Source organism: Pelmatolapia mariae, linkage group LG14 (assembly GCF_036321145.2).
Source record: "Pelmatolapia mariae isolate MD_Pm_ZW linkage group LG14, Pm_UMD_F_2, whole genome shotgun sequence".
NCBI classification, from domain to species: Eukaryota; Metazoa; Chordata; class Actinopteri; order Cichliformes; family Cichlidae; genus Pelmatolapia; species Pelmatolapia mariae.
The window spans coordinates 12,772,863-12,792,527 of NC_086239.1; the positions used below are offsets into that span (position 1 = coordinate 12,772,863).

At 40.0% G+C, this 19,665-nt stretch overlaps 1 protein-coding gene across 1 annotated transcript in view; it reads right to left on the reverse strand.

Moving 5' to 3' along the window:
* Nucleotides 1-841: 841 nt before the first annotated feature.
* The window catches only part of rasa2 (RAS p21 protein activator 2), a 32,396-nt gene continuing 13,572 nt past the window's right edge, over nt 842-19,665 (reverse strand). The window contains exons 6-24 of the mRNA XM_063493730.1: nt 18,868-18,951; nt 16,670-16,742; nt 16,500-16,570; nt 15,820-15,921; nt 11,802-11,955; nt 11,536-11,684; nt 11,118-11,232; nt 10,461-10,535; nt 10,172-10,295; nt 9,592-9,698; nt 9,401-9,484; nt 9,186-9,263; nt 9,033-9,106; nt 8,641-8,747; nt 7,856-7,938; nt 7,335-7,543; nt 6,594-6,697; nt 5,053-5,230; nt 842-4,371 (exon numbers count right to left, since the gene is read on the reverse strand). Coding sequence (XP_063349800.1) covers nt 4,341-4,371; nt 5,053-5,230; nt 6,594-6,697; nt 7,335-7,543; nt 7,856-7,938; nt 8,641-8,747; nt 9,033-9,106; nt 9,186-9,263; nt 9,401-9,484; nt 9,592-9,698; nt 10,172-10,295; nt 10,461-10,535; nt 11,118-11,232; nt 11,536-11,684; nt 11,802-11,955; nt 15,820-15,921; nt 16,500-16,570; nt 16,670-16,742; nt 18,868-18,951 — 2,002 coding nt within the window. The 3' untranslated portion in view covers nt 842-4,340. The remainder of the gene's footprint in view (nt 4,372-5,052; nt 5,231-6,593; nt 6,698-7,334; nt 7,544-7,855; nt 7,939-8,640; nt 8,748-9,032; nt 9,107-9,185; nt 9,264-9,400; nt 9,485-9,591; nt 9,699-10,171; nt 10,296-10,460; nt 10,536-11,117; nt 11,233-11,535; nt 11,685-11,801; nt 11,956-15,819; nt 15,922-16,499; nt 16,571-16,669; nt 16,743-18,867; nt 18,952-19,665) is intronic.

Here is a 19,665-nt window from a genome sequence, read left to right on the forward strand (position 1 = left end):
AGACCAAAGTAATAAAAGTCCTGCTACCAACACTTTTAAAGTGTTTCTAGGCAGCCAAGCTAGTTCCCATCTTTTATGCTAAGCTAAGATCTACATTTCCAACTGTACAAACGTCAAGCTCGCTCATCACAGTTTGCCACAAAGTCAGCTTAGCCTCGCTCTAAAAACGAACTTTCTACAGTTAGAGGGCATGAGATGATACCTGCAGCCTATTCAGGCTGCACAGGCAGTCTAAGAAGGAGGTTTTTGCTGCATCTAACCCAAAGTCTCAAGAGTGTGGAGGAGATACCAGGGCACAAGCTGTGGCATAGGGCTTTAGACGGTATCAACCCAGCAGCAGGACAGGTAAACGCTCCTTTGTGCGAGGAAAAACAGGAGGAGCACGCTGTTACAAACAGGGTGGCGAGAGTGTCCAACATATTTTAGAGTAGAGATGAGAAATTAATTCAGTAGAATTTAGTTTGTCTTATTGGTGCAGCCCATCTATGCAATCCCTCCTTGCTACCCAGTATCCTGACTGCTGTTATTATGGAGATAATAATCTCGACTGTCAGACTTGTCAGACTAAGTTGGCACAGTGAGCCCTGGGTTGCTCCTGGTGCCCGACAATGCCCGGCCTAACGAGCACATAGTCCGTTGGTGGTTCCTTCACGTTGAAAACATTGGTGTCATTGGCTGGCCCTCAATTTGCTATAGACCTGAATCCAATTGCAAACCTTTAGCAAGTTATACGCAAAATTACACAACTTGTTTCTTTATCTAAATCATGGAGGACACTGTACGCAGGTCACATTAGAGCAGTAGGAAAACAGACACCTAACAAACAGAAGAGGCACTGGCAAAGTGTTTTTATTATGAAGAGACACAGAATAGACCATTTATGGAAAAATAAAATGTTTAATGTGTATAAAAATAACAGACATTCAGAAGAAACGAGCTGGAGATGTGACGATAACATCGAACCGCTCACCGTTTACTGGACAAGAAGAGGCAAGAAGAGACTTTAGCTTAAAAAAAAAAAAAGAAAGAAAGAAAAGAAAAATCCTACAAAGCCTTCAGACAGTCATCTGCACTCACACTCTGCTTTGACACAGAACAATCTGATTGGCAGGAGAAAAAAAATGATTGTTTCAGATACACCTGCAAAAACAAACTGCAGTGATATCAGATTTTGGTCCTTCTTAAGAGCTCGGAAACCCATATCAGATCTGCATGTTGGCTAATACCTTAATTTCCCCTGTGTTCACCTGATAGATCAAAGCACATATGGACATTTCCCTTCCTGTTTGGTAATCTTATGAAATGAAGCTGGCTGTAGTCCAACAGGAAACTCACGTTTCCACATAGAGACCGTTTATGACAACAAACAAATGAAGAAACTTCCCTTATTAAAATCAGATAGATTAAAACAACCCCTCCCCGTTCACGTTTTATGAAAATAAGCACACATACACCACCCTCTAGTTTACTGGCCTTATTAAAACTAGCAATGGAGTTAGCATGCAAGCTTATGCGATACAACAACAATTGATTCTACGCTAGCTTTCCGATTCAGATCCAGATGTCGAAGTTTGTACCAGAGATTTGTTTTTATTCAGCGTCACTCAAATCATGAGCAAAGTCCATCAACCGAATCGGCGTGAAATCACTTTACAGTTTTATTTTGGCTCCGATCAGGCTTGTTGTTCACTACTGACGTGCACGTGAACACGCGACATTCACCGCAGTAACACTGTGTTAATCAGCTTCAACGAGAGGGAGTTTTGAGGGAGTTATGGCCGCCAGGAGCCAATAAGGAGTGCGCACGGAGATAGAAAACACACACACACACACACACACACACACACACACACACACAAAACAAAAAAAAAACAGAAAGCATCCAGCCTGGACGAGGTGTACAGACTGAGAACAAAAGTACCAGCTGAGTAATACATTAAAATCAGTGTTTAAAAGAGAGAGAGAAAAAAAAAAGGTACAAAACATTTTCCTAGAAAAATATATTGTTAAATGTACAAGACATGCAAGTTAGAAATAGATAATGGACCAAAGACACAACTCATGAAAACAATCACAGACAAATAAAAGAAAAGACACAGTTAACCCTGTAATATCAGCATTCAATGTTTAAACTTTAGATGTTCAAAGGGGACCCGTTATGCTCTTTCACTGCTCCATGTTTGTATTTCTTCTCATTTGATCATCTACCTAAAATAACCTGTTTGAGCGCTTGTCTCTTTAAGGCTTTGTGAAATCCTTCCTTCTGATTGGATGCCCTAGATATCCCCCTATATGGAGCTGAGATGACCATATAAGGGGATATCCACTCTCTGACATCATTACGATGCATGAGTAGAAAAAACACAACAAAACAACCTCTGAAACAGTGAATGTAGAGCAGTGTGAACTTTTAACTCTGCATATACTTGTTTATATGAGCACCCACAATTAAACCTGTAAGTATATGAGAGAATTTAGAAGCATAACAGGTCCACTTGAAGTAATTTCAAGTCTCTTTTGTCTCTATTCAACACTTCATCGTTCAAATGGGAAGCAGACTCAAAACCACAGGAAGGAACAAAAAAAGAAGTCAAAAATCAAGACTGAATCAAAGTGATTGTTCACTGGTTCTTTCAGAGGGAAAAAAATGAACCAAAAAGAAACAAAAACAAAAAACAAAAAAAAAAAAACAATCCACCGACTGATAATCAAAATCAGCCTAACTGGGGGGAAATTTTGCTGGTTACCACTTAAAAAATAAAATTGAGGAGCTGGTTTGTGTCAGTTACAAACAATAAACTGAATTAAATTAAAATGATAATCTCTATTTTACGCAGTCAATCTTGATTATTTGCTATTGCTTTGTTCATCTGATGCAACCCTACTCCTGCAGGACATGCATGCTAGAATATGAGTAACTTTAAGAGTCTGATAGTTTGCAATAACATCATTTTTTTCCCTTTACTATACAGACGTTTCTCTGCTGGTCATTGCAGCAGAGCGCTGTAGCAAACAGCAAATTCCCGAAAGACGATGAAACAGAACAGCTGGAGCCACGATAGTAAAGAAGGAGGACATAACGTGCGCACTGGCTGAGATTGTCTGGACTAAAGCGTGAATGACATGGGTGATTTTGTTATTCCAATTGGTTCCTCTCTGCAGGTCGAACATCATTTCTTACATAAGCCACTGTTAGTTAGGTTTCAAGGCTCTCAACACGACAGCACAGATCTGACGCACACCGTACCGATACGATTCACAATCACAGGGAAATACAACTCTTCACTACAGTCGTGCTATCAGGATTCAAAACTGAACGCATGCAAACTGCTTGCCTTAAGTCACTAAAAAGTAAAGGATATGTTAGCAAAAACGTACACATAAACCAAACATATATATATTTATATTTATATATATATATATATATTCATCTTATTTATCTCCATTTTTAAACCATTTGTATTCAAAATACATTAATTTCTTCAAGTTCATGTTCAAACCTATGAAATCATCTTTGGTCAAGAAAAATATTTTAAAATCTACAGGCTATAAATGTTATTGTACAGGAATGAAACAAAGGATCATGTAACTGATCAAAATGGGGAAAGCTGATACCAAGTATCCAATCATTTTCTATTTGGAGTGCTCCAAATATTTAAAGTGCTTCTGCATTATTCCCTCAGCATTTGATGTGAAAGAAACATCCGTCAAAGTAAGGCAGACTGGTTTAAATGTTCTTTGAAAATATACATTTACATTTGTTCAAGAGGAGGAGAAAAGACTGAAGTTTATGGGGGGAGGGGCCTCCAGATTGGTGATTAGGAATCAACTGTAAAGACAGATGTTCACAGATGAGAGGAGAGCATCATTACAGCTGTTCATATAAAACTCGGTGAATAAAAGAAAAAATTAGCAGCCTATTCACACACCATCTAATGATGCCCATTTCACACAGCTGTACATAAAAAGGGGGACATAAGTTAAGACACGGATAGAATCTGTGACCTTCACTGCAGAGGACGGGGAGGAGATGAGGCAACATACTTCCAAAAAAAAAAAAAAAAGAAAGAAAGAAAAAAAGACAAAAGAAAACACCTAAGGGTTCATTCCTTTCGAGGATGAAGGTGCGATCCTGGTCAAGCTCACAAGCTTGTTCTGGCTCCCCTTCTCGGGCTGTCATTGCTGTAGTGGACTCATGACATGTGGAGGTCAGGTGGTGTATCATTCACCTGGTCGCACCTTTCCTCACTGGCACAGCTCCCAGGGCTTCTAATGGACAACGTAGGCGCTTTGTTGTGATGCAGGCGTGGCTGCTTTTGGACCACATCGCCCCAGCCAGGTTAAGAGGTTTTTCCCACTATGGGGTTGTCACTGAAACGGAAGGAAGACAAAGATAATGAGTAAGTGATCTTTCTGAGAGTCCTGGGCCACAGCTGTAATAAAACACTAAAGTTAGGGCGTTAGTCCCTTTACGTCAAACTTTCTTTTGTTATTTCTGCAAGCTTCACAGCTTTACTTTTAGTGTCCAAAACTTCTGAACTGATCCTCAGGTGTAGCTGAGATCCAGGTGTTCGTTCTGGATCATCATTATCATCATAGGGCAGGGATAGAGGGGCCATAGTCAGAGTTAGGATTAAGGTTAGGGTTTGCTGTGTGACGTGATGGTGTTTCCATGTCGAAAAACTATGACATCACAACAGTATTAATGGTCCCTTGCAGTATTAAAACCTGGACCAACATCGATGATGATGATGATCCAGGGACAACAACAACATGGGGATATCAGATGTTGCCCTGTGCACCTGTGATGTCCTTCGCAGGGCTTCAGATCACAACTTTAGCGTCTTATTTTGAAAATTTCCCAGTTTTCTTTGCCATCATGTTCTGCACTTCCTCTACCAATTTAGATCACATAATCCTACTTTCAGCATCCACACTGCAGAATGTGTTTTAGTATTAATAATAAGATTTCCACATCATTTACCATCACTGCATTACATAATCATACTGCGTAAAAGTGGTGTATCATAATAATGTAACATGGAGACTTACAGGCTGCCGTACTGCCGTACGTCATTCCTGATATTGTGCTGCCGCTGCAGCTCCTCCATGATGTTTCGGAGCTGTTTCAGTGTGTGAAAGGTCTCTTTGGGTTCCTGAATGGTGAACTTTGAGTATTCCTCCGGCTCTCGCTGGGGGCCCTGATACACTGCCAAACTGGCACAGGCATCTGTGGAGAGGACAAACGTTACAAAGTGCAACTTCAAGTGCTCGGAAGTGAGATGGTGAACACGAAAACGGCAGGAAACAAGTTTTTATCTACACGACGATATAGTGAAGTAACAGCTGCATTAGCAGTATGTGTAAAACGGTTTGCCCTTGCTCTTTTACACAGACACCAGAGTGAAAGTAGAAAAACTGAGATGGCAAACTGGGTGTCCGAGGTGTTCAGCCCAATGGGGGAAACCATGTGACACAAACAAAGGAGGCGTGTTTAATAGTTTGTATGAAACCTGGATGCAAACGGTGGCCCTGAGAGGTTAAATGCACTGCAAGAAAACACCAGTACATAGAAAAACTCCTGCAAGAGCACATGAAACACAAGAAAAATAATAATAATAAAATTACAAAACAAAACGGAAGTGTTTTCCTCCTTTAAGCGCGTCCCAGTGCAGTCCCGTGCATGTTCTGGTTTCTGTCACTTCCACAGCTCGTCTGTCCTGTTATCGTCTCCCCAGAAACACTTTGTTGTGTTTTGTGAGATTTTGCTGCTGCTTTCTTATCTTGCAATCCGTTTGTTCTCTCAGAGCCACCGTAGATTTAGCTTTAAGGTCAGACAAATGAAGCCGGTGTAAAAATAAATAAATAAATTGGCCACCAGATGGCGATAGCTGTGTCTGCAAAAGGACTTCTGTTACTATACAAGTCTGTGGGAAAATGTTTATTGAGATATCCAAACAGATTCCTGATGACTTTATGGGCTCAGTCACTCATTTTGGGTCACACTGAATAATAAATTAAATCTATGTTGTAAAGTTCGGGGATAGTGTGTTTGAGGAGGATTATCTGTAGGATGGTTACCAAATGCTCATCTCGAGCCCAACAGACGATGTCACAGTAGCTACGTGACCATTTATACTGTCTGTGGTTTTGATTTAAGATGTTGGCGCTCTAGTGGTCCTGAATTGGACCAACTTCACCTTTAAATCACCAAATGAAGGCTGAAAAATGAGTTGTCCCGCCACACTGGAAATTAAAAGTTTTGCCCTCAGTCGTTCGTGTGAAACACACCATAGTGTGGAGAATGAATGAATTTAAAACCTGACATCTTCATACGTTGATTGCTTTGATGGCTGATCCCACAAAGGACAGCTGCTGGTGATTAAAAAAAAGCTCGCAAATGTCTGAGAGACAAACACCAGCTGATCTGACCCCACTCTGCACAACACTGGGCCTAATGTATACATAAGGCTTGTAGTCTTATACGATTAAACACCCTAAACTGAATGTCATATATTGAGTCAGCTGCATTTATATGAACCATACCCTGCTCTCTCTAATGAAGCATTTCTGAAAACGATACTGATACTGACCCTCCATGCTCTGAAGCTTTGTATCGTTTGCTGAGAGGAGTGAGAAAATCCTCTCTGCTTCTCGGTCACAGTCTATATCCAGCTGCAGGTTGGCCAGCATGGTGCTGAAACAGGAGAGAACAAAAGTGTAGAGAAATCTTTGCAGGAAAAAGCAGCAAAAAAGGAAACTCACAAACTAAGAAGAAAAACTTAAATACATGCATCTCTCCACACACACACACACATCACTTACACTACAGACGTTAGCATGAAAGTGCACTATCTGACTCATCTTTGTAAACTTGCTAAACATCTACAGAGGCGGTGAAGAAGATCGACAACATCAGAGCAGCTAAATGACGGTCCTCAAAGTGAGTAGCTGATAAATGAAATCAAACACTTCTCAATTAAAGCTCAGTTTAGTCCCTACAAAGCCTCTTCTTTATTGAAAACTTCAAACTTAACCTGCTTTGATGCCACGCTGAAAAGACTTTTCTTTTTTAACATCATATAAAAATCAGCACACCTGAAAAATCCTGCTTTAGAAGTTTCTGTTTTCCATTTGAAATGTCCTCATAACAAGAGATAATGATTAAAGGGTTAAGGTTTGCTTGTGAGCACCTACACGGTCAGTCAAACAGGCAGTTTTATTAAGCGTTTATTGTGATCTGCAACACACGCCCCACAGATGGCAGCGAGGATACTGAAACATTCCCCCCGCCCCGCCCCTCGCTGTGGTGTTGATGTGGAGGAAAAACTTACGTTGTGCAGGGCTTGCAGCCTGGAGCGTTGCTACTCAGGCTTTGGCAGCACTGCCAGGCCCCGCTGGTGTAGTTTGACGGATGGAAAGTGGCCAGGCGTCCCTCGTTGCAACGACTGACCTGGCTCAGAACCTCCAGCCACTCGCTGGCTTCCACGCAGTTTCCAGCCTGGACGTAAAGAGGCTTCTCAGAGTGGACCACCTGAAACATCTGACGCAAGAGAAACAAAGTAGTTTAACTATGATGTGACCGTTACGTTCCCATAAAGGTCATTCTGAGCGCAAGGAACAAAGCGCCCCTCTACGCTAAGACAGAAAGGACTGAGGCATGCGATGCCAGCAACAACAATATTGTCAATTCTGTACTTCATTTGAAAGTTAACGTGCCCATGAGACCAAAAATGCGCCGTTTTCACTGTTAATAATAACAGGAGGAAGTGACACTGGCACTGACGTTTCCATTTTAAACGGGTAATACATGAGAAGTGATGACGGGGCCATGTGAGAGGGGGAACTGGCTTACATTTTTGCGGTTAAAGGCACTTTCATCCACTTTCTCCACCGCCCGGATATTTTTGACATTAATGGTGCGGTCGGCATCTTTCCCTGGGGAGAACAAGTCATTCTGTTAGGTTTACACACAAACAGCCTCCAGTCTCAACAACATTACCGTTTAGGTTAAATAATGAGCAGAAGAAAATAAAACATTTAAACTTCTCCCTTGAAAGTAAAAGCTGCAGTTTCTGAACATATTTTTTTGGGAAATTCCTTGAAGACAGTTTTATATTCCTATCAACTGGCTCCAATGATTGATCATCAATCTTATTTATTATCACACCCTCTCTTTCTGACAATTTACTGAGCACTCGAAACTTTCCTTAAGTATCACAGAAAGGCAGTATTTACTCTGCAAAGCCCTCAAAAGATGCATTTCATTAATCAGCTGATGCAAAGTCAACACACAAGTAATCAACACAGGAAACTACAAAAACAAATCAGGTCATACTTAAAAAATGCATTGTATATGCTTATTGTCCAGTACTTTAAAAGGCATAAACAGAAAAAAGTGCTTGTATGAATGGGTGAATGAGGCAAGTATAAAGTGCTTTGAATACTCAGTAGAAATGCACTTTATAAAAGAACCAGTCCATTTAATCTCTTAATTTTATAAGTAACATTTAAGCAATTACTTTAGCTCCATCTAGTGCTAGTGTCGGGAACTTAGCATTGTGTGTAACCCGCGCATACGTGTTTATCTCATTGGTTTTCATCATATTCGAGTATGAGATTACAGTAAACTGGTCTCACCTTTATGTTTGTGGTAGGAGAGCTCCCTGTTGGTCAGTCTGAGCCATCTCTTCTTAAAAGTTTTCATTCCAGGGGGTTTTCTCCCCTGAGCACGTTTCTGTACTTCCCTATAAAAGGACAGGTTGAGGGTTCAAATCTGAGCTGATTTACTTGAGGCAAAAAAAGTACAATTTATTACTTCAGAGTAATCTTTATGCTCAAATGATGTAATTAGATTCTTCTAACAGGACATAGTGAACGCCCTCAAACGGTTATCGTGTCATAAAATTAACCTGTTGTTTTATGCCTAGTGCAGAACTGATCTTGGCGATCCATGCCAAAGCTACCCCCAAGGCTTCTTTATTACCAAGTGAGAGTTCTCAATTCTGCCCAGACTTGAAGTGAACACTCACCCCTCCTTGAGAACGACAGCGTCTTCCAGCCCACTGGACTCCTTACTGACGTTGGAGGAGATTTCATCCAGAAACTGGAAACAAAATGATAACAGCCATTAGAAATGATGAATCCTTTTATGGACCTTTGAGTATGTGAGGGGGAAAAAATACCTTTTTAACTTTTTCGATACACTTCTCTTCCTGGAATGATTTGAAGAAGTCATACATATAGGTTTCTTTAAAACTGGACTAGAAAGAGAAAAAACAAAGTGGGTTTAATTAGCATAACAGGAAAAAAATGCATTTGGAAAGTGCCTCTGTTTGTCAATTACTATAAAGTGGACAATATGTAGCTCGCACTAGAATTTCAGCAATATAAATCTTACCAGCTTTTTTGACAAGCTACCCCAGCTGCCGAGAGTCTGAATGGTTTTTGAGATGAGTGTGAGCGTCCGGGAAATCTCAGGATCCTGCAGTTACAGAAAATGTACAACGGCACCAAGGTTTAACCGACTGAGAACGTAAACTGCATACGCTCACTCATCATTAGCGCTGAGAGTGGGTGACGTGTACTTACAGGATGATGGGAACGCAGTTGAAAGGAGTGAGGAGAGAGAACAGCAACAGCAAAAAAGCGCAGAAACACAAAGCTGCTGACGGCTGAGTACTGAACATGTGGGTCGCCTGTGGAGAGGAGAAAGAAACACCTGAGAAACCAGCAAATTCAATTCAACTGGCAAAAAAATGGCTTATAAAATAGAGATATTTTATATGAGAAAAGCTCAAAACTGTCAAAATGGACCAAAACCTCAGAGGAATGTATTGAGCACCTTGCTGAATCTATGCCATGAAGAATTAAGTTAGCTCATAAGGCAAAGCAAAGGTCCAACCCAGCAAAATCAAGGTGTAAGCAATGAAAAGGCTGGTGAGTGTATATATAAATATGCCAAATATAATTTGGTTTAATATACTGCTGTGGACTACTAAGGCATTTAGCCAGCAGCAACATCGCAATCTGCTAAAAGCCCCGCATAATTTTACAGCACAGTTTCTGGAGTAAAATGACATTTACGTCACAATTTACACACCTGCTGTGGGTGTGGATATAACCTTTTGTCACAGCAGTTTTACTTTTTAACACTGGCTCTACGTTTTACCTGGAAAGCGTTTGCAGGCCAAATGCCTCAGAGACCTGAAGACGTCACACATTAGTGGTGGGCAGTTAGAACTTGACTGGGTGATGGAGGAGAAGACTTTCTGGACGTAACCCTGCAGGTTTTCCTGCACAGGTAAAGTAAAAAACACACAACAACTTAGCATCACTTTAAAATGTTCTAAACAGAAGCTAAAAAGTGGCAAAACACTTTTCTCGCAGTTTTACGACAAGCAAAGCTTCAATTAATCCTATTACAAGACTGATAAATCTAGTGAGATGGGTGCACTTACCTTGTTGACCTCTACATTGTCACCTTCCTTTAGTTTAATAGGGTCTATCTCACAGGTTTTGTTGGATTCACAAATCTGTTAAAGATACGAGGGGAAAAAACAAAAATCAAGCAAGCAAACAAAGAACAATTAGTTCAAACCAAATCTTTAAATTACAAGTGAACAAGAACTGAGATTTATTCAGATTTTCTTGAAATTGGAGGGACACCAGCTGGACACGGTGAGTGAGAGGAGGGACTGAAGGCATTTTCAACCCCAGCTGTGTCTTTTTGCTTTATGTCGAAGAACTCAAATTAACTAGCAATTGTAAGTCACAGATAAAAGAAAAGACCAAGTACACAATAATGCACACTCTGTAGATACAGTTGCAAGAAACTGTGGTAATTACAGTGGCCTTCAACCTGTACATCTAGACCAGTGTCAACAAGCCAGACAGGATTAAAAAAAATTAGTTTTAAAACCGTTTAAAGGAAAATACCCTGCGCCTATCCAAACCCTCCAATTACATCTGCACATCTGCAGACTGAGGCTGAAGGGCAGATGTTTAAGTGGATTTTTCCATTCTAACCCCAGTGATTCATGACCATTCTGGCACCGACACAGGATGTGTGTGTGGGCGCGCGTGTGTGTGTGTATGCGTCTCCTTTTTACTCATACCTCATCTATTACAGGCTTCAAGGTAACAGATAGGTAATTCTTTCCCACAATCTTCATCATGTCATCGATGCAGCGCGTTGCCAGCGAGTTGCCACGGAATATAGTGTTAGCCTCCCTGTATGGACACAGATATTCCACAGACACCAATTAGACTTTATTTTATGACTAGAATTTTTATGAAGTTTCAGAATCAAACCGTCTGAGTCAAGACGAGTAATTAAAACCACATTCACTCTTGAAGCTCTATTGTATTTTAGAGCTGCTTCCTGTTTTATTGCATTAGTCATAGCCAGAAAGTTGAACTGTTTATTAGGGAAAACACAGCGTGACTGCAGTGCAGTAACATCTGTTTGCATGTTTCTATCCGGTATATCTACTTGGCTTGGTGTAAAAAGGTATGTGCCAGAGGAGTACTCACTGAGTGTTGTCCAGCTCCAGTGCTGCCACAGCAGAGACAAAAGGCACGAAGCGATTGTTGTGGAGCAGCAGTCGGACCATCGGCAGAACGACCTCGTATCGCTCTCTGCAAATGTCCCCCAGGATGTGTGCTGCTGATGCTGAGATGGGCTGAAGAAGGGTGAGAAAAAAAGTGAAAAGAGAAAAGACAACAATATCGATCTCTGCATCGTCTCAGTGTGGAATTTTCTCATAAGGATTTGCTTCGACTTAAAGCTTCTGTCTCACCTTCACATCTGGGGATTTGAGCAGCAGGGTGCAGAGTGGCGTGTAGCAGGCAGATGGCAGCACTGTGTCTTCTATGTAGGTCAGCTTCAAACGCAAGGATCCTAAATCATCAGACTTGGATTTGTTGCCGTTCCCTTTTGGCTGAAGGAGATACCTTATGGGTCACAATAAGAGAAACAACACATTACTGTGCTGTGACTAATGAGTCATCCTCTGAACACATGGAACCTGCAACCTATCACATAACTGAGACAGAAACCAGATAACTGAGTACATGTGTGTCAGTCACAGACAGCCTGGACACTTTCCATAAAATATTAACTCTACAACACAACCCACCTAAGATTACACATAATTTTTTTTAAAAAGTAAAAAAAGCTGATCCTGCTTGTTTGATACCAACTGTTTAACACATCACAGACCAACTGTACCAGAAAAAAGCAGCAAAACGAACACTGAAGCTTCCAAAAACACTTTGCAGGACAGAAGAAAGCATCTTCATTTGTCAAAATATGCTTTTATCCAATGTCTTACCTAAATATATGATGAGTTGTGCATATATACTCACGCAGAAAACAGTTGTTGGAAAAGGTTTGAGTCAAACACAGAGTTTAAACCTGCAATATTTTTTTCACCCCTCCACAGCCAATTGAGGAAAGTGGAAACAAATTTTGAACAAAACAGCTGACATGTTATTATCTTTGATGCAGATAAAGATCGAGAGCTGCTTATTTGAGCACGCAGCAGTTTGCATCTGGTGTGCATCCATCCAGTTAACTTAAGACTTCTTAGCTCTTTGTTTGAATGCACAAACTTCTAGTAGAGATGCCAGATAGTTAATAGAATAGCAATTTAATTGTTATTGTACATGTACTACAAAATTGTGGGAGCTCCACACCATCTGAGCATGGTACAAAAATATAACTAGCAGGACAGCAGGAATAAATAACAGACAAGAGGAGTATATACACAAAACAGGAGGAAGGGGCACAATACAAAGTCACACATTAGAGGACAGGGTTGAGAAAGTGATGAGGGTTACATAGGCCATGACTGATATTGGTGGGTGCGTGGGTGGCAGGGATAGGGTGCGGTGTGGTGGAGGTGGGAGTGCTTGTTTATAGTGGGGGTGGTCCAGGCAAAGAAGCAGTTTATGACCACTAATAATTAATAATTAACAACTAACACACTCTCCCATTTTCATAAATCAGTAACAGCCACTTTAAAGAGCAGATGAAGTAACAACAGAGATCCTCAAAGTGGGAAAATATTAAAAAGACAAACAAACAAAAAAACGCAATGTTGAATCAACCAGGAACTGCAATCAGCCGATTCCCAGTGTACTCAGCTCGCACCAGTGACCCTCTGACAGCCTCACGTCTGATTACAAGCCACTATATCTCATAAATACATAACATGTGCACAGTGGCATATTCACAGCCACAAGCTTACACGGTGTTAGCACAGATGGTCTCAGCTCTGAGTTCGGCGACAAAGTTCTCCAAAGTAAACTGCGGGGGGACCACCACGAAAACGATCCTAACAACAAACCTAATCAGACACTTAAATCAACTTAACTTAAGTGAACAAGGACATGTTTAAGAAGGTAACAAAAGAAAAGGGGTTGAAGCTATCCAGAGGTCAGAGGCAGCCAAGAGCCGGCAGCCTCGGTATGAGCAGAACGATTAAAGCAGTTAGAAAAATTATGGAAACGGGAGAAAAAGAGAAGAGAGTTGATCTCCGGTTATCTAGTGAAGTTATAAATATATTGGAAAATTATGGAAGTACCTGACATTTATTTTGTTCTATAAATCTACTAGACCTGCTTTTGTCTAGAAAGATTACACATGTCAGGTACAGAAACTTATTTTCACTTAATTATTTACACCTCTTTGCAGTAGCAGAAAACTTTATACTCAGTTGTTTCAGCAAAAGAAGATCCTGAAACTTACTGCAGAAACTGTAAAGGTTTTACAATTTCTTTTACTATTTAAGAAAAAAACAAATCAGTGAATAAAAGCTGATTAGCTTGTATGTGCTGGTTTTAGAAAGAAAATCGAAAATGGCAAATGTCGGTATCGGAAAAAAGGAAATTTGAAATAAGCCAAAAAAGTTCAATGGGTGCATCTTTAGAAAATATTTATACTATAAACATGAAATAGAGTAAGTATCAGGAATAGTGCAGTAAATATGCAGCATCACAAAGGATTTAAGTCCACTTTACAAAGGTTTTAAGCAATGAGCATAAAATCTTGAAATGGAAGACAAAACCATGATAAATAGATTGCAAAGCAAGACGATAACTAGAGTATATTTTACAGCAACAACTGAGAAAAACCAAGGATGAAAAGAGGTTTCTAAATGCTGCTCAGTACAGATATACCCACCTGTTTATCACAGTATATCAACTAAACAGCCGTCTTTGCTACGCTGCCAATTCTTTCCTGCTGGTCTAACAGCTTTCACTTAAAATAAGAGGAATTCAATCATTAGGCTTGTTTAACAGCATATAGGGGTGTAAACCAAAGCACACAAATATTTCAGCTTTATCTCGACATAGGCATTTAAAATGTTAAGAAAATGCTTCTGTCTTTATTACAGGTATGTGCCTAAACGAGGGATGATTTAACTTTGAACCCCTTTTTCAAAACAAGGGGAAAGAAAATCTAAATTTGTGAGGTTGTTCAACCGCTAATTGACGGTTTTGGACATTTAAATTAAGAAAGAAAAGATCAAAATGACCAAAAATCTGGACTTGGGAGGAAAAGTCTTTTTATAATATCCATTTAGACGAGGGGTGGGGGAAACTCCAGGCCTCAAAGGCTGGTGTCCTGCAGGTTTTAGAGGAGTCCTTGAACAAAAACAGCTTTTAAATTACTTCCTCAACATGTCTTGAAGTTCTCCAGAGGCCTGGTAATGAACTAATTCAGGTTCATTCATTTGATTCAGGTGTGTTGACCCAGGGCGATATCTAAAACCTGCAGGACACCGGCCCTTAAGGCTTGGAGTTCCCCCACCCTTGATTCAGAACATATTAGTCAGCCTAGTGATCGATAAATAGTCCTCCCATAGTGCCTGCACATCTCTCCATAAGCCAACAGGTGGGGTAAAACAACATTATACATGTCGAGTTAGCCTGCAGTCACTGCAGGTTTGCCCGTAATCCCCTTGATCTGTAATCACTGCACACAGACAGAGACACTTTAACAGATCACCTGTACCCAACACTTTTTATGAATGCAACATGGACGACTTCCAGCATAAACACAGGACATGAGGTACTGCCACCATGCATAAGCCACCCACGCACTTGACTCAAAGCCCTCATCTACTAACAAACTCCTATCTGGCGTAATCCCACATCTCCTACTCTGACGCAAAGCAAGGAAAACACCCACACAGTGGAAAAACTGCTGAACTCTGAGAAATCTAGGAAGAGTTTTAAGATCACCTTGTAAAAGCAAGAAAATGCAACAGTGCAAACAGACATGCAAGACTGGGTTCCTGAACAGTGAAATACCAAAGGCAGCAGGCTCCACCTTCCAGTGTTTAAATAAATAAAAAAAAATAAAAAAAACCCCTGTTTGGTAAAGAGGAAGGTAATCAGGCCATGACAGATTAATGATCATGTTTTTTTGTTTCCCCCCCGTCTAGTAAATTTTTAAAGGCACAGACGCACCAGACTATGCTGGATTTAGTCGAGCACATATAGGTAAAACTGACCCTTCTGAATCTATTTTGGAAAATCTTTTAGGAGTTATGTAAACAGGAGGTAATAGGGGTGTAAACCAAAGCTCATGAATATTTCAGTTTTATCTCAGTATTGCCATTTAAAATGAGAAGAAAATGCTCTGTCTATATTACAGGCATGTGCCTGAAGGAGGGATGATTCCACTTTAAACCCATTTTCAAAACAAGGGGACAGAAAATCTAAATTTGTCATCCTAGTGCTCAATAAGTATGCATAAATATGTTTAAATTCCTAAAGGATAGCGAGATACTTCCGTCTGCTCCTTACCAGGCTTTGTGAATGTGGTCGCTTTGTAGGATCTTGACAGGGACCCGTGTTTCCCCCAGAAAAACATCCTGAGCCAGATTCTCATTGTTCCACAAATCAACTCTGCAAAAAAAGGGAAAGGACGTGGACTGAAAGAATGTTTTTCATCTGCAAATATACAACTGTTACTACAAACTACATGTACAAGTAGTAAGGCAAAATAAATGTTGCTCTTTGTGTCTGTGTGTTCAGCACAAAACAACCACCCACTTCAAATATGGCAAAAAGGGCTTAAAAGAAAAATCGCTACTAAGCGGTCCTTACCTGCTTGGTGCATAAAAACCAATACAATGTGTGCAATGACACCACCTCAAATCCAAACCTCAACACCATGCACGAGTGTTTACCTTCAACTCTGACTAGTCTTACCCAGTGAGCTATGAATCCACTGTGATGGAAGCCCCACATATCCTTAACCAGAAATCAAAGGCTCTCCATCAGTAGTCAGAACACGCCAAATAAAAATAATTTGTTTTGTTTGGGTTTTTTTTTAACCTGAAGTCGTTAAGAAATTATTCTTCTTTTGTCAAGACTATAAAGGGGAAGCGTGTACATGTATGTGTGTGTGTCTGTTAGACAGCGAGAAAGCGTAAAGCGCACACAAAAGGGGGGGGGGGGGGGGGGGGACCTTCAAAACGCACTTGATCTCAAGTTTTTCGATGTCCTCCTCCTCCACGTTGAATTGAGTCCTTCTAGAGTAGGACCGTGTGACCTGCAGATGAACATGTCATGGTTAATATATACAATTATCTGCTGTAACCAACAGACCATTTGAAACCTATGATGTGGTAACATGTGTTACAAGATTTACCTCAAAGAAGAAGGTCTCTTCAAAATGAGGGTTGCTGGTTTTCTTCTTTACCTTTGTTTTCTTCTGATCAGACCTTAGGGGAGACATTACAGAAACTGAATGCCATTTTCTCCGATAATTTAAGGATTCAGCTATGGATACATTGAGAAGAAAAGGGGAAGAGAAGCATGTGACTCCTATCGCACTGTCAGGGAGTGACTTAAGATGACTAAAATGTAATCTTGCCATCTGTAACAAGGTTCACGATGGTGGCAAGCTGTAAGTGGATACTCATAGTTGAGCTCATAGTCTTTGTATTCTTGGAAAGTTTAGTCAGCTCACTCATGACATTCATTAAAAAAAATAAAATAAAATAACAATTTGTTTAAACCAGAGTCTAGTTCTGAGTCTTTGATTTTGATATTGTATTCGTTTCAAGAGGTGTGGTTTGTTTCAGATAGTTTTAATTAGTTTCAGTCTTTCCAATCTTACAATAGCACAAAATCTCTGTCTGCGTGTTTGCTCTTTGTCTGCGAGCTCCTCCTACACGATTAGGTGTTGAGCAACTAAACCTGGCACGCAGGTACAGCTCACGCTGCTCGAGGTTCCTAACTATATCAGAAATCATGTCATCATGCCTAGCAACTAAAAAGACCTGCTTTTATCATCTATAACATGCATCCTGTTACTTTAATTCATGACAAAAACAACTCAATAAAACAACTTTATATTCACAAAAGTTGAATTATAGATGCCTAATAACAACCTTGAAAGCATCTAGCTAAAAACGCCCCATTTCCAGCATGTAAAACAACATCTACCACCCCATCTTGGTGGTTCGATTCCTGTCTGCTCCAGTCAACGTGCCAAATATCCTTGAGCGAAATGCCAACCCCAAGTTGCTCTCCGATGCATCCATGGGAGCATGAATGTGTGTGAATGTTAGATAGAAAGCACTTACTTAGAAAAAGCATAGAAAAAGGTGTTTGTATGAATGGGTGAATGAGGAAAGCTGTTTAAAGAGCCTGGAGTGCTCAGGTAGTAGAAAAGCACTACATAAGAACCAGTTTATTTACCATCTACTGGGAAAAAAAAATCTCAATGAGATTAAATATACCAGTTTGCCAACAGCACAAATACACCATACAATGCTGTAGCATGGGCATGTGCTAGTCTTTATAATGGAACGGTAAATGGATTGGTTCCTTTAAAGTGCTTTTCTATTCTACTTAAGCACTTTATACTTTACGATTAGCAGATGACCCGCTTTAGCTTCAGAGCCAAACTGACCCCAATAATGTGGAGGGTACTTGTTAGGAGCAAGATTTAAGAAAGTCCAGATAAACAGATATTACAATGCAAGCACAACAACTTGTAAAAGCTGAAAATGCCCCACAGAATGTTATTAGAATTACCTAAAATTAAATGAAACGATTTTGTGAACTTTGAATAACAAAAGAATATTTAGGGGAAAGATCCTTAGTCTTAGTATTTTTTAGTTTGGCTCAAAAAAATAAATAAAAAAATTACAATTTCCCTAGGAGGCTTTGATGGATGTGTTGTTGGTTTTTAGTTCTAATACCTGCACCGATTTTCCTAAATCTTGCCTCTGACATATTTCCTCCATACAATGATAGTTTAAAAACAAACAAACAAACAGACTAATACAGTGAAACCAATAAAAACTTTCAAACAATAAAAACTAAACTGAAAAGAAATCCACTCTGGAAATGAACTGAAACTAAAAAAACAAAACCCCATAATAACTCCCACATCTCAAATATGTGTGACAAAGCCTCTTCAGGCAGGCTGAGAAAGACTAAAACTAACGACATTTGTTGTCTGTTTGTACTTTATTTTAGTCAGCTGTTCAAGTTCACGATGTTCTTACAGTTAGTTAAAAAGAAAAAAACTACTTCAAAATTTTTCCACAATGAGCTTTAACCATAACAACCTTGGTTTAGACCGGGCGTGCTCCTAAAGATGAGAATATATGTAGGGACCTTACGCTTCAAGTCACACTGCACAATATTTCTGCACATATTCCTCAGTAGTTTTAAAGGCAGTGTGGAAAACCTGTGCACTGTTTATTTCAGGAAATTGGTAAAGTCGTTACTTATGTGATTACACAAAGCTAAAAAAAGGAACAAACAAGCTACTTCTATATTCTGTAACACACTAAGAACTTATTTTGTTATCTGCGCGAACTTCAGAGTTACCTGGCAGGTCCGACAAGTGACACGGTAGCATAGGGGTCACAGTTCTGCCCACTGATCAAAGGCAGCTCCTTGCACTCAATTATCCTGAATAAAAACACAAGAAAAGAGAAAATAAAATAAAGGCAACTATATTATACCGTTATAGCATTCTTGTTACATCTTGTGATTCCACCTTTCTAAACACTGAGGAGCTGCTCACCTTGGACCAAAACCGTCAATATTTCACACAGTAGCACTTTGACAGGCCCTAAAGTGACCCAGACCTTGGGAGAGATTAGCTTTTAATGCCGTGCCGCGGGTGCGTGAATGGTAAATAATTTCTTGTTGGTTCAACAGACGCCTCAGTGGAAATGCTTTTAGTGTTCAACCCTGTATGGTTTGCACTACCGGAACAATAAGAAAAACACCCCCTCTTCAAAACAGAAACCGTAAATGCTTTTGCACATTAAGCTTAAAGACATAATCATTAAAAATGTCATTGCATCATCCCATTTATTGTTCACAAACCTGCTTAGTTATGTTAGATGTCAATGACTTTGCACCAAAAGAGGACTCAGGCTCAACTGACAAGCATATACTACAAACCAAGTTTATATAGTATTGTATTGGAAAAAACAAAAACAACATGGAACGTGAACTATATTTAAATGTAGCACTGGATTATTAAACTAGATTACAGTATATCATTAGAAACTCTGACCTCACGTTTGACTGGCGTCACACAAGGATCTTTTAAAACAAAACAAAAAACAGGTGTTTCAGGTGACAACAGGCACTGTGAGCAGTCTAAACAGGATG